At 45.9% G+C, this 15,415-nt stretch overlaps 1 protein-coding gene across 1 annotated transcript in view; it reads right to left on the reverse strand.

Moving 5' to 3' along the window:
• Octalpha2r (alpha2-adrenergic-like octopamine receptor) overlaps positions 1-3,270 on the reverse strand; it is a 110,127-nt gene extending 106,857 nt beyond the window's left edge. Inside the window, exon 1 of the mRNA XM_076384363.1 lies at positions 1,943-3,270. Coding sequence (XP_076240478.1) covers positions 1,943-3,055 — 1,113 coding nt within the window. The 5' untranslated portion in view covers positions 3,056-3,270. The remainder of the gene's footprint in view (positions 1-1,942) is intronic.
• Between the last annotated feature and the right edge of the window lie 12,145 nt (positions 3,271-15,415).

Raw genomic sequence — 15,415 nt, forward strand, 5'->3', positions numbered from 1 at the left:
TGCTTATATGATGCATAAGTACTACGTACTTCAATATTCGCAGAGACTGTCTTGCTTCATCCTCCTGAATCTTCTCTTGACTACCTCATATCTCAAATAGATCTTCAAGTTCATCTTGACGAAGTTTTTTCTCGTATAATACATTTCCAACACGCAACGAACTCCTTCTCTTTAATATCTGACGCAACATAAATACCCAAAGTTCACAGGAAGCGAGTACTCCACCATAGGGAAGGTTAACATTTCTAAATTTAAATAAGCCTCACCCCATATCTCGGCGACGCGTCATTAATGCAATTAAAAGTCAAAGTATTTAAAAAAAGTAGTTCACCCTCGCAGAACTTTCTCCACTTCTATTGAAAAATTATTAACATTGTAACCTTCGGTAATTTACCTATATGTGGTCACCTCTAAAGGGTAGTATTTCAATCGAAACATAACACTTGTAGCTTTTGACTTAATCATAAGTATCGAAGATACACACTGAAAGCTTCGAGTTTCATTCAGTCAGAAGTGGATTTCCAAAATGTGTTGCAAAAACCTCGCTCTGGCTTCGAGCGAGGGTGAATTGAGCAGCGATGACGCGCAACAAACGCACTGGGACGGTTCAAGCCCTCCAATTAGCGACAAACAACGAGATCAATGGGAACGATAAACCTCGGTGTGCCGAAGTCCACTGGATTCTATTTTTTTTTTTTTTCAGGATAGGTTAAATTCGTCCAATCGACGGACTGAGTCGACAAACGACGAAAAAAATTGTTTTGGAAAAAGGGGGAAATTGCGACACAAGGAAAGGAGGAAACAGCCGTGAAGTTGTACGAGTCAGCTCCCGGGGACCAAACTGTCTCGCATAGAAATCCAATTTTCGACGGCGTTTCGTGGAGGCCAACGTAAGCTGGTTTCAAGGGGTCGAGGATAAGGGTGGGTTTCGTCGCTGCATAAAAGGCAAACCGTTCGATACTACTCTTTTCTGCCTTTACATTCTGTCTCCTCTCTTGACCAATACAAGATACCCTATAGAAACGCTGCGAGTGGAAATTGGCTGCATGGAAGGCCAGTCGTGCTTTCCATTTTTCTTGGCCAGCTGCGCGTATTTTTACGTACATGCTTCGCACATAGTCACAGAAGTAAAAAAACAGTGAAACTAAAGACTTCGGCGTGAATTGCATTCTGGCAAGGACGAGTGTGATTCGGGTGAATAATTTTATTTGCTGCGAGGAACAACGAAGCGACAGCAAGGCTATCTAGGATATCAGGACAGTATTAAAGACAACTGACTTTGGAACTTAAGCCTCTAATCTTTCGTGATTGTGGAACGAACCGACTCCGATCGGATGAATTTGGATTGGAGACCGACTCCGTTGAACCCCTAGTAATCCGTCGGTTCAAGCAGTCAAACAATGAATTCACCTTCTGGAAGTAATTAAGAGCTTAATTGGACCTTCCTGGCGATAAGTCGTCAAATTGGAGGATCGAGTAACAAGCACCATAGCTATTGGGTAGTGTGAAAACGAAGAACTTGTTACGAAACGGTGATGAAGGATCATCGAAGTCCTTGTTAACGTTCCTCCCCCTTTTGCTACTTTTCTCTTACTTTGTGATTCTCGCTTCTTCGAGCTATAACACAAACTTGCAATCTCTCCTCCAAGAAAGTCAATAATACATCTCATTTCGAGAAATATCTCCTGAATTGGCTTCTACTGATAATTTTATTTCTTATCGAGATTGCGAGTACCTTACATAATATCTTATTGTCAGTCTTAATAAACTAATTAACCAGCGAGTAGTAATTAATCAGAAGTAGTTCATCTTCGTCAAAGTTTGATCATTAGCGCGGGACTTAAGTCGGGGGCGGGGTTAATCGAACAAATCGAAAGCAACAGCTCGATGTCACCCACAATGGCGAACCTTGTCAAGAAAGAAGCTTACTGAAGCTACTCACCTTGCACTTGGGATACTCTTCTTCCGGCGTCGGTCTCTTCCACCCCAACAGCGGGGGGATGCAGACGAGGGCTGACAGTAACCAGACCAGCGCGATCATCAGCGCCGCCCTGGCCGGTGTCCTCTTCTTAAGATAATCCACCGCCTGCGTGATACTCCAGAACCTGTCCAGGCTGATCAGGCACAGGTTCATGATGCTAGCGGTGCACAGCAACACGTCCATGGCCGAGTGAATATCGCACCACCAGTAGCCGAAAATCCAATATCCCATGATCTCGTTCGCCAGCGAGAATGGCATGATCACCAGCCCCAGGAAGAAGTCGGCGACAGCCAGGCTGGCTATGAACCAGTTCTGAATGTTCTTCAGCGCCTTTTCGGTGGCGATGGCGATGATCACCAGCATATTACCCACGACGATGACGATCATCAGCAGGGTCGCCAGGACGGACGCCAGAATGATGTGCGGCAAGGTGTAACCCGAGGGATACAGGCTGTCACCGAACACGATCTTCGCCGTGTCGTTATACAAGCTGTCGTTCCACGCGTATCTCAGGCTCTCGTTGAAGGAGTCGTTCGACGTTCCCCCGAAATCCTCCATCGTGCCAGCCAGACCGAACAGCACCTCCAACTCCCTGAGTCTCTCCGCGTCTTCCTTGGCGATAACACCGATGTCAGTGGTGTTGTCGAAGCCGACGTCCCCACTGTCGTCCACGTTGTCAGTTATCCCAGTGCCGAGAGAAGGAAGCTTGGTACCTGACGCGGTATCTCCCGCGTTTAATCTCGCACAAGCACAACGCGTCCACTCCGCTCGGTCCTGTCCTTGCACGCTCACCTCAGACCTGGTGTTGTTGTTGGTACCCTCTGTAGTAGGCTCGGTTGGTCCTTGGTCGACAGTATCGCGAATCTCTGTCCCGCAATCGGCAACAGTCGTCGTGGCTAGGCGCAGCAGCGGGTGTTGGTCGCTCGGGATCGCGCGAGTCGAGTGGGCCTCGTTTACGGAAGACGTCGTGCCGCCGCTCAGTTGGGACCACGTCATGTTCTCCTCGAAGACGCTGGTGGACGCCGCTGTCGGACTACCGGCGTCGATGGTCATAATAGTCCCGAGGAGCGGCATCACTCGCACCCTCGCCGTCCACTGCTGATGCTATCTCGACAGGGTCGAGGCGGACGCGGTGGCTGCGCGTGAGTAGCAGCGTGCCCCGGGTGCTAGCTCGAGTAGCAGCAACAGCAGGATGGTGGTGGTCTCGTCGCATCTCGAGGCCAGGGGCGTCATGCCCGTTTCAGGATGATGGCATCGTCATCAAACGGACAATGTCACGCAGCCGCGGAGCCTGACTCGATTACGTTCGTCGACTTCTTCGCCGCGACGCTGTTGTTGGTTCGACGACGGGGACAACGATCGGTACTTGTCTACCTACTGTCACTGTCCTTGCGTACTTAACTATAGAGTATATTATTCGCGGGAGTTTCGCTGTTTCCAGTTACGTTTCTCTCTCTGTGGGATTCAGCGTTTCGACAGTTTCCTCCGCTGACAGAAACTGGCCGCTGGGGGTCACTGCTTCATTGGACCGATAATCTTTTAGAATCTGGTTTACGGCGGCGCTGGTCCGTCTCGCGATTGCGTACCACCCAGTCCCGCTGTCGCACGAGTTGGCCCTTGATTTATTGCTTGCGTGAGTTGCCGCTCCTTCTTCGTATTCTCGGTATCCGGCCGGTTCCTTACGATGACGAAGTTAATACGGAAAGAGCGTGCAGAGAGATTTATGGATAGTCCGCTGGCTGACTGGATTAAGGAGATAAAGGTGAATAGCGAGAGAGGAGAGGGAGAAAGAGAAACGGCAGGCGAGATGGAAAAGGAGCAATGAGATAGAGATTGCGAATAGGCGTGAAAAATTGGTCCCCCTTTTTTAGCTTCCTCTTAGATTAAACTCGAGCTGCTCAGGCTCCTCCTTCGAGCCTATAATTAAGCGAGCAGAATATTCTTGCGATAGACGATCGGCCTAGATGATTCTCGACCGAGTCGACGACGCTACGCGAGGTATCGAATGAATCTCGAAACCAATGGCAGAGCGTGACTCGAACTCGCTTATCGCTCGAAACGTGCGCGACTGGAGACGCCCCGCGAAGTCGAGTCTTCGTGGACCGACGATTCCTGAAAATTCTACGCGCGACTCAACGTCGTTTCCGCAGTGCAACGACGCCCGTGAGCTAATTGATCACGCGCCACATCTAAAAAGGCTAAGCATTGAATACCCGTACTGCTCCGACTTGCTTTTGCGAATTGTATTCTTAAAATTTGGTGTCCCTTCTTTTTTATCGTTAACCGAGAAAAAAGGAACGGAACGCCACCACGGCAAACGAAAACTCCAAGAGATTATCTCGTTAGACTCTACGCACGCACAGACACACGCGACGAAAAGTGATGACCTCGGTTAATTATTAAGTCTCAGTAACGTACATTCATACATCGATTTACTCGTTTATATTCTACGTTTCGCATGCTGTAGGCGCGAGTTTCGGTTCGTCCGCTCTACGAGCTGGTCCTTAGAACGCGTTAATTATCCTCTAAGTATAGAATTACGATCGTAGTGCGAGAACGGTTCGAGGAGAAGCGAAGAAACGGATGGAGAGGAAGAGAAAAAAGGGGATTGAACGCGATGACGTTCCTTCGATAAAAGTCGACGTTCTCGACCCCTATGTACATCTATTTACACGCTCGAAATTCGTCGATACATGCCTCCGAATCCACCGCTGGCTCGTCCTTTAACCCTTGCTCGGTTGACACTCAGGATCAACAGGATGCACACTGTCTTCTCGCGATTCACGTCGACGTTCAGAGTTCTCGCACCACCTGCGACCACTTAACACGTCAGCTGATCAGCCGATCGAGTAGTCTTCTCCGTGTTATTCCTCTTAGGGCAGACCCACAGACAGACCAGTTTCCCTCGCCTGACTTTCCTCGCAGCTTCACAGACGCCTTCCTTCTTATTCTAATTGGGGATAATCTGGCTCGAGCGAAGATCACTGCCGTACGTCACGCTGCTAGCTTTTCCACCGAGCCTGGCATCCTCCACACCCTCTCGTTCGACACATTTCTCATGAGACTCACTTCCTGGCGAGCACCCGCCGTTATTCACCACCAGTTTGTCTCTGCGAAGCCACCCGATCAGACTTACTCAACCGTCCGCAAGAACCTTTCCATCCGAACCTCGCGAGAACCACCCTCGAGCAACACCACTCAAGAGCAAGCTACACCTCGTGACAAAAACGTGAGTAGTCTCGAAGCAGCGCACGTTTGCTCCTCGTCGCTCTCTCCGTCACGGGAACCTCGTTCCCACGCACGAACCTCGACGATCTTCCCAGCGAGCACTCGATACGCGCGGGAAAACCAGCTCGCGAGAGGAGCCTGACGCACGGTGTTCGTCGCGAACCGCCCGAAGCTTGGACTTGCTGAGGAGGAAGCTGAGGCTGGCGGGCTACCACGTGTGCCAGCGAGGAGGATCGAAGGCGACAGAGGAACCGATTCGCGGTTTCGTGGAGTCGACGATGGACCGTGTCACGACATTGAAATTCCCTGAAGCCGTGCTATCGCGCGTCGCCGCGGCTCCTCGATCGGACCAGGCTCGACTTCAGGATCTGCTCGACTCACTCTCCTCGTGTTCAGCCACGACGGGCTGGTGCGTGCGTGCGTAGGTGCGAGCGTGTTCGAGGTTGTCTCGTGGATGTTTGGGAACGCACTGCAGCCGCAAGGGACGAGCCAGGAACTCGGACTCCCTCTCGCGTCGTTCGCTGGATAGAGACTCTCTCTCGCAGGATGTCCGCGAGCGTGGAACGAACAGAGAGAGAGAGAGAAAGAGGGGCTGTGTGCATGTGCGCATGTAACTCGGTCCACCACACTAACACGGAGACACGAGTTCGTGAATCCTCGGCTGAGGGTGTGCGAGGGTGCGCGCGCGCAACCTCGTACGCGCGGGTGTACGTACACGCGACAGAAGGAGCGAGAGGGGGGAGAGAGAGAGAGAGAAAGAGCTGCTAGCTCACTGGAGGCTGACTGGTGGCCCGACCGGTTGGTCCGTCCGACAGTACCAGCGTCGGGGCGCCGTCTGACGGAGTCGCGGAGGCTCCGGCGCAAGCGTCGGGACGCCGCCACCGACCGACCGCCGCGGCCTGACAGTCGACTTTGGACCATCGACCGATCGGTCCGCCAGAGAAATGGCTCTGTTACTTCTTTTTGCCCCACCGCGATGCACTTACAGCGAAATTGTCAGGACGTGGCTGGAAATTCAGTCTAAAAAGGATGTGAAACGGTTCACCGCTTCTTTAGCTTCATGCAAACGGTTCAGCTTTTCTACTTTGCTACCTACTTTCTACTTGATGTCTGGCTAGGTAACTGCTTATACTACTTCGTGGACCTTTCCTAACCATTATTTGACAGGTTTAGTCGCTGAACTAGTTTTAGAGGTAGATACTGAGCTGAGTGGCCTAAGTCGTTGTCAGATCCCTTTTCTAGGACCCCAGTGTCCTGCGCACCTGTTACCCGCATGAATTCATCTCTTTGTAAGGTAGACTAGTGAAATATGCAAACTTCAGACCCAGATACGTCCCGCTGACATACTCGTCAGACGTACCTTCTTGTGTCCTGACGCTACTATCGCTGTTATAAATCATTCCTCATGCTGCTTGACCACTCTGAACTAGTGGAATCATATGTACGTTCAGTTTAAGCAAACTCAGTTGGCCAGCAGTTCTTCTTAACGGTTTTAGCAACTGTCATCCGCAGTTGATCTCGCGGTAATTAATTATTCGTGCTATTCGGCGATGCACGTTCTCCGCGCGTAACTTCTTACTGCGATAACAAACCCCCAGGAGGCTTCCTCGTAGACAGGGGAAAACGAGGAGGCTGCGGAGAGAGATCGAAGACCACGTTCGCTAAACTCGGCCGTCCATTTGCTGTGACAGTAAATTAGGCGACCACAATTTGATAGTCGCCTTTAGAACATCGAGCCACTGGATCGGGAATATATTATGTTGCTCCCTGCCTGGTTATTACCAGCCTCAGGGTATATTCACGAACGTAACCGCTGCAATACGAGAACAGGAGCCTCGCCGGTTGATCAGCGACGTAGGGTCGGCCGCGATGACGTGTGTCGGACGATGATTACGATGACTACAACGACGACGATGACGACGACGATAACGGCGACATTGACGTGGCAACGTTAATCGATCGATTGGGCTCGTCGATGGCCGACGACAACAATCGGTCGAGTTCCATTTGTTCCCGTTTTCTCGGCTGGTCGATCGGCTTGTTTAAAGGTGAAGGGATGAAAAGCGGGGTTGCCTCGCGGGATGCGCTCGGTCACTTAATTTCGGCGAAGTAACAGTAATGAAAATACGATGACTCGTGGATTTGCTCGTCGAAATGAAGAGAAATGACTCCCGTCGCGATGACTATTGCGTTACTATTATAGAATTTTATCTAGAACTTGAATCAGTTCTACAGAATCTAATAAGAAATGTGCATATGCCTTTAGAAATATTTGAAGATTTGACGATTTTGAAACTTTCAAACTTTTAAATTGTCAAATTTTTAAATTTCTAACATTTTGTAATATGTGTGTTTTCTTTTACAATATTTATACTTGAATATTGGAATTTTAAGATCCTCAAATTAATTCAGTTGGATTAATTTTATGAACTGGAAATGAGTCGAAGAACAATGACTGAATGATCCAAAGCTGAGGGTTATCCTATTAAAAGGAAATTTCTTAGCCAGTTTAGATTATCGATACGGCTATTACTAAAAATATCCTGTCGAAAAGAAAACATCAATTCAATTCGAGGAAGAGGAACAATTCGTACTTTATAAACTCATTCGTATCAGTATACACGAGAACACAAATATCATCTGTGTTTCCCCGTTAATTCACTCGGATAAATTCCATCTTCGATACAGCGCACTGTCTATTTTAATCAATACCTCGAGCTTTTTAATTCAATCCTACAATTCGTTCGCAATTTCGTGCACGATCTATTGACACGTAACATTCGCTGGAAAGCTGGTTGTAAACGCAGACGAAAATATTTGCAAACGACATTGGCTGTCAGCTCGTGCAGATTGGGTTTCGACGTTGCAACGTTTCACGCGCTTTTATTCCCAACCCATTCGAACAAGAAATTCTGGACCGAACTTCCCGAACCTCTAGATGCATCTTAATAAAACTTCAAACGTAAGCCTGTCTCATGTCCATTAAATGAAACATTTCCCGAGCAGAGGTGCTTCGATTTCCAGCTGGTTGTTACGCAGAAATCGAATGTCCGGTCCAGCGACTGCCAATAATTCGATAAAAATTTAATAAAGGAAATCACACGGAGGAAAGTTTGTAGGCATTTAATAAAATTTCTATTACACTGCAAGCAACCGGGTGGAAGATCTTACACGCGAGTGATTCGCTTTATGAATAAAACTTGAAAATTAGTGCCTTCGAGTTTTTCCTGACTCTTAGACGGTGCAAAATGTTTATGAAGAATCTCCTCAAGATCTAAAGGACACTTCGCTTCTTCCCTCCGGTAAACTAATGGAAATTGACCTTTAACCCCATACATACAGGAACATCCTCAGGCTGTGCACGCGAAAGTAAATGTCATTCGATAGGAAATCCAGTGCACGTAATAACCTTGCAGAATATGTTCGTCCAGATGAGAAACTCTGGCCCCGTAAATGATGTGCCACATCAAGAACTCGACAACCTTATAAGTGACTCTGGAACTCTCGTGGAGGGCTGTGATCGCAACATTACCAACGCAGATTCCTCGTTTGAACTTCGCATGAGAAGTTGTGATCGTTCAGAATCTTCGAAAGGACATGTCGGATAACTTCGCGATCGCGTTCTGTCCCTTACAAAACTCCCTTAATCCTCTTACGATTCGATGAGAGGCACGAAATTGACGTGCTGGAATGTCGAATAGTGAAGCAGCCGCCTGTCGTGGCACAGATCGAACGATATAACTGAAAGTAGCGCGTGGATGCAATTTCCAGCGAGGGGATGAATAATTCAAAATAAAAGAACGGCAGAGAAAAGATTCTAGTATAAAATAATTCAATCAGAATATATTACCGAGCCAGGGGATTAATTCGTAGGAGCAGCGCGCGAACGCTGCTTGGAAATTAGCTTTATAACTGGCTCCTCCTTTAAGGAGAAAGAAAAACTGCAGGTAATAATTGCCGAACGAAGCAACGCCGCCGTGACGAGATGGAGATCGTCGCATTTCCTCGTCGTTCATATTTTATGCTGCTCAGGCCCCCCGTTCTCCTTCTCCTATTGAAATTTACTGTCGGTTTCCGGATAATGGGTAACTGCGAGCTCGGCTCTGTTCGTTAGTAATATGAAAGAGAGCATTAAACCTTAGGATTCTTTTGTCAAGCCATGTGATACATTAATAATGTAAATTGCCAGTCTTTCGTCGATCTGGGCGACAAGATCTTTTCATACCATGTGAATTTTTGAAAGCGTGTATTCTTAACTAGTACCTCTTCTCTGCAATAGAATACATATACTATAATATATGCTTAAGAAAGTTGTTTCCACGTAATTGTATTAGAAAATTAGTTACATATGGCTTTGTTATTCAAGCCTATTTTGTTTGGAAGGGTATGGCAAAACTTTTCGATACGTCTGTACGTCTTTTGCTCGTCATTTATAGATACAAACGTAAGTACATTTTAGTACAAATGACTCGAATTTAGAGGGGTGAAATTCTTAAAAATTTTATCGAAGCGTAGATGAAACTTGCATTAATGTGTAATTAATATTGCAAGACTATCTTAAATAACACACATATAGATATCTCAAAGAGACCACACACCTTTGAAAACTAAAAAAATGGATGTCACAAAAACACAGTCCTAGTTGCAGATGTTCTATCGGTGGCTATCATGGACAGTATTCGAACACTCCAGCCTCGTTCTCCATATCCATAATGCAGACGTCCTCGGGTTCCTTTGACGGCGTCGCGTCAACGTGGCCACCCTCAGCCTCTCCCTTCTCCCCACTGCAACCCCACAGCTGCTCTCATTCCCTCAGTCTGTCTCTTTACCGAAAGTTTGCTGTTGGTAAGTTCGGGATATTGTCGTAACTCCGACGTGCAGGCCTCTCTGCGTCGGCGTATTGGTGGCGAAGCGTGTACATGTATCGGCATTGTTCCCCGTCCGGAGGACATGCACTATGCTCCGCGGAGAAACTAGTTACCAACTCCTTCGTTTCGGTCCGTGTCCTTGCGACGAGATACGGGCCCACCGCCTCCCGCGCTACGAATTCGCCTGGTATTGTCTGTCAAATAGAGACACGATCGCGGTGACGATCGGTCTGGCGTCTCGCTGGTTGTATCAGGTGGAATTTCAGAAGATCGGGCCAAAGTTGGACTGGATGGTTGAATTGGCCCAGAGGATTGCGGCTTCTGAGGGATTTCCCGCGGTTTTAGGGTGGGACCGATGCTGAGTCACCTTGTGGTCGAGATTGGGGATCATTAAGCGGATGAATATAAAGCAAATACTATTGTTGTGGAAACATGGATTGCAGTCAGGTGTTCCTTCAATGGGTGGCTTTTGGATAATTCTTTAGGCTGTGGTTGCAGTAGTTACGTTTTGTAGCGAACTGATGGTCTAAAGAATATGTCTGGACTTGTCTTGCTGATACGATAAGACTGTGTTACAGTGGATGAGTTTCCTGACGAACTGATGTTCTGAGGGATATGTCTGAAATTTCCTCGCTCGTATGATAAACAGTTCAGTCATACGTCAGAGAACGCTTCTACTATAATCAGAGCCTGAATAGTTCAAACATATTCGTCAGAAAATGCATCTATTGTGACTGCAGCCTTAGAGAGGGCTATCCTTCTATCCTACTTAGATCTTCCGAACAGAGATTGTTCCAGCTTCCACATAAATTTAATAGGCCAAGTACTAGCATGTTATAGGCTCTTAGGTGCTCTGCCTTGTACAAATACTTCAAGCAATCCGCGAGCCATTAACTCAGCCATCGGTAATTTGACCAAAGTACGTGGTATCGGCCATAAACCGCATGCAACTTTTATCTGGCATATTTCTCGGTAGAAGTAACAATATGAATGTAAATTAGGGCAGTTACTTTAAATGCGTTTGCCCTTCTTATCACAGAAATTCGTATCGTTAAAAACGGGGCCAATCTTACTCTCGTTTCCATATTTAAAATGTTGACGCTCAGTATCTCAGGGCACGGCTCGCCCTCTCGCGGATTCCATTTCGAACGCTCGAACTCGTTCAGAGCCAGCCGAAAATTCCGCTCCCTTCGAGGGCATGGAGATCAGCGCGTATTGACTTTGTAATTTGTTCGCCGAAGTTTCGAAGTTCACGCGTTGACCCCAAAGCGCTTACGATTTCGAATAGGTGCTTACGACTCGGTCGGAAAGTTAATCGTTGCCACGGGACCACTCGCGCCGCGAATTCGCCCGGATCTCGATATCGCGCTGGATGCAAATGTATCCCATCGACCGAGAAGGGGCGGGAAAACCATGGCCCCCGCGTATCAGCGAACTTCCCTCGGAACGAAAACGGCCACGGCTGCTTTCGACGGCGAAGTAACTCGGCCGATAAAACTCCGTTTACGAGGCGGAGTGATTTCCAAGGAGGCACGACTTCGCGTTATTTATTGTCGCGGCGTAAAAGAAAAAAAAAAAAAATGCGGCCCCCACGACGCGATATATTTCGCCGTTTATGGCCCCCTTTACGGCTCCAGCCACCGTAAAATTAGCCATTAAAATTAGCTCCGGAGATTTGCTTAAAATTAGCTAAGCGAGCCGTATCGGTGCTCGGTTAAGTGGAGTGCATAAAAACTCCATTTGCAGAAGGGGTCGTCGAACCTTCTGAAAAGTTCGCATGTGAAGTTGACGATCAAGTGCGCATTTTGATACTTATTTAATTGTGGTAGAAGTGGCGCTTCGTGTCTCCTTTTTGGAGATGATTGCTTTGTCCACTGCTGGGAAATGAAATTTAAAACCGCAGAATTGTCTGGTTCGCTATTACGTAAAATATATTTCTATTATGGTACGAATTCTGTTGAGTGTTCTGTGAAATATAGGGGATGGAAGTAGGTAGAAGGTCGTGTCTTCATCCATAATTCGATCAGCTTCGTACTAGCGATGTCGCTAAATTTTTGAAAAATTGGAGGAATCGCATTAGTCAGCAGCGAAGCTGGCCAATAAGCAAGGGTAAAATATTTTTCGCGTCCTTGTCGAACGAATCGGATTCGATTATGCTTTTACGAAAATGTTGTGATATAGCGGTTCCTCCAATGACACTCTCGCGTAAAAGCTAACTGTATCCTCTGAATTTGATTAGCCATGGCTCGAAGCTTCTCGCGTGATGAAACACACCTCGTCAGGGATCGGGATGTGCTTTCAATAGGTGTTAACGCTGACAGCACGTTCCTCAACACGGAGACTGGTGTTCCTGGGTCCTCAATTGGCAACAGTGCTGAAATCGTGATAGAGACTCGACTGGGAACATTTTGTGAGTGTGACAACACTATCCAGGTTTAATAGACAGTGAAAACATTCGAAGGGATCAGTAGAGGGTATGCTTTGCTGACCCTAGCTGTGTTAGGGTTGAGCCTTACCTCTTGACTTAAAGCAAACTAAGACAAGTGGATATAGATTCAGTCATTAGCTGAGCCCTGATATTCTGATAAGTGGATTCAGACTCTCTTGTACAGTGATACTAATTGACAAAATACCTTTTTTATATTAACCTCGTTCTACTAATAAAGTACACGAAATAGAGAAGTATGTTGAAGAAAAATTTGAAATAGCTTAATAAGCTAAGAGTTTAACTTTAAACAGATATGTTTCAATGTCAGCTGAAATTGCCCACAATTTTCATGGAACGAGCAGAGAATTGCCACACCTATAAACTTTTGTGAGAGTACTTCGAAATCGTACGACTAGTCATCAAATGTGAATGGGCTGATGCAATGAGGACGCGTCTAGTGGTGACAAGAGGAGAAAGCGTGACGCGTAAGAATGACGTCGAGCTGCGGGAGACGTCTCGCTGTTACGTATTGCCGCGATAACAGCGGCGTCAACGATAAGGGAAGAAAGACGATACATAATCCCCGACACGCGTCTCTGATCAGCTGTCTCTGAGAATTCATGCGATTCTCGATGGTTTGTCGATCCTCCGTCGTTCTCCGTCTTCGTATTTCCGGATGGTTGAACGTCCGATCGGCTCCTGTCATTGAGTTGTTCTACTTACGGCCGTCTTATTTGCTTAGGCCCACTTCCACTTAGCAACTAAGTTGCTCCATTAAATATTCTATATGCATTACCATCTAAATGTCTTAAAGGTTTACTTTAGGTTGAATATATCGAATATTTACGAGGAGAATTCCTCAAGTATCAATCTTATTTTTTATTGCTCCTTAGCCAGTTTGTAGAATTCATCAGTCTACACTGGCAGGACACAATAGTTTCTGAGTTATTAACAACTGCAGTTATTTAATTACAAAATTTAAAGATTGATTTTTGTCTTCGCAAAATTTTGTTTACATTAGTTTTAGTACTACTTTCTGCTATCAATTGTAGTAATTTTATTATATTATATATTTTACTTATTACAGCTAATTTTTTTATGTTATTAGTCATGTTAATAGCTTTAATTATTAATATCTCGTAAACTATTGAACGTTGGAAGGTAAGTAGGGTATCGGATAGTTGGGTTTGGTGAATTCTACAAACTGGTTAAGCGTCATTAAAAAATGCGACTACACTTGGAGAGTTCTCCTCATTAAAGTCTTCCAGGAAATTTAGTACAGTTAAATTACATTCTTCATAAATTTTGGTTTTTATTACATGAATGTATAATATCAGTAGAGTAGGAATGTTCTGTTTCTTTTAAGCTTAATATAACGAAGTAGATAATTCTTCTGAAATTTCCCAAAGATTAGAATATCCTGCATTCGACCACTTAGGATTATGAAATTATTAAGAAATGATAAACTCGCTAAAAACTTGAATAGAATTTTTTCCAATTGTATAGAGTTTATTTTAATCTTTCATTAATTTGAATACTGTGCTTCGCCTCTGGCTGGCGAACGCTTTCACTTTCCACTGTTCCAGCAAATTACAAGTGGTCACAGCACAACTGAAAAATGATCTCTCATATTTTTCAACTTTCACCCGCTTCACTGGAATTGTCAATCCCGTAAAAAATTATGTATTCTCTCGTGGCTTGGCAGGGCGGTAAATAAACTACCTAGCGGGGAAAAAGCGTATGCACAGTGGCTGTACGTTAATTTCCTGTTTACGGGTGATCCTTCGGGACCGTGTAACGAAATTCGGTCGCGACGTTTTAACATAACGAATGTTTAAAAGTCCGTGACGGGATGGTCAGGCAGGCTCGAAACCAATTTCCCAGGAGCCCCGATAATTCGTCCATCGAGAAATTGACTTGCAACGGTCCCCGAGCGCCACGTACGGCCGCTGTCCCTTGAAATAGATTAACAACTACGGCTGCTGCGAGCGAACCGCAGATACTTGCGGAAAATCGAGTTCGTGGAGCCCATTTTGGTACCCGCAGGAAGTTACTTCTGCCGTTTTAGCGCCATCACGCCAGGCGTTCAATCTAAATCGATCTGACCCCCTCTGGATGCTTCGAATGGTTTAAGGTATCTACTCAAAATTTCCGAGGGAACGAACTTCCTCTCTTCTAGTTCTGAAGATCGGCGGACCGCCGATTTTCCAGGGTCTCCTCCGGTTGCCATGTACAGGAACTTCGAAACTTGCCGCGGTACGAAATTTCTGAGCTGAGATGCTGCTACCATTTTGGTTGCCGCGAATAATTAACGTCGAAGTTCCAAATTTGAATTAATTTTGAACGATCAGTAGAATCTGAATAAATGGAGATTTATTAGAAGTTGAAAAGATTTTCTGAATATGCTATCCTAATTTGTGCATGGAAACCTTTTTGCCCTTAACGTTAGTACTACTGTGAAATTTCTTATCTTCCAACTGCAGCACTATAAAGTACTGCATAATTATTTATAAGCAGAAAAACAAGTGTACATAGACCCATAGCATTTTCACGTGCATACTCTACTTTATTCCCCAGAAAAATAACTTTCGTTTAGAAAAACGCAACACACAGGAAGTCCTCGTAAAAGAATCTACAGAAGATTCGGGTCAACGGAAATAATATGTACTTTAACCCGATAGGATCGTTAAGTTTCTGCGTCACAGAAGCAAACAGTAGAGATGTAAGCGAAAAATCAGCCATCCTCCTCTGAAAAGAATACAAATCTCTTCCGGAATCAAAGCCACTGTCTAACAATCTCACAATGGAATATTCAGGCATATCAAGGAGTTTCACTTAAAATCAAATACTTAAAATCATTGATTTCAATAACACTGTCAGTGTAAATTTTTCGTAATTGCTAATAAAAGA

Source organism: Calliopsis andreniformis, chromosome 9, assembly GCF_051401765.1.
Source record: "Calliopsis andreniformis isolate RMS-2024a chromosome 9, iyCalAndr_principal, whole genome shotgun sequence".
Lineage (NCBI taxonomy): Eukaryota > Metazoa > Arthropoda > Insecta > Hymenoptera > Andrenidae > Calliopsis > Calliopsis andreniformis.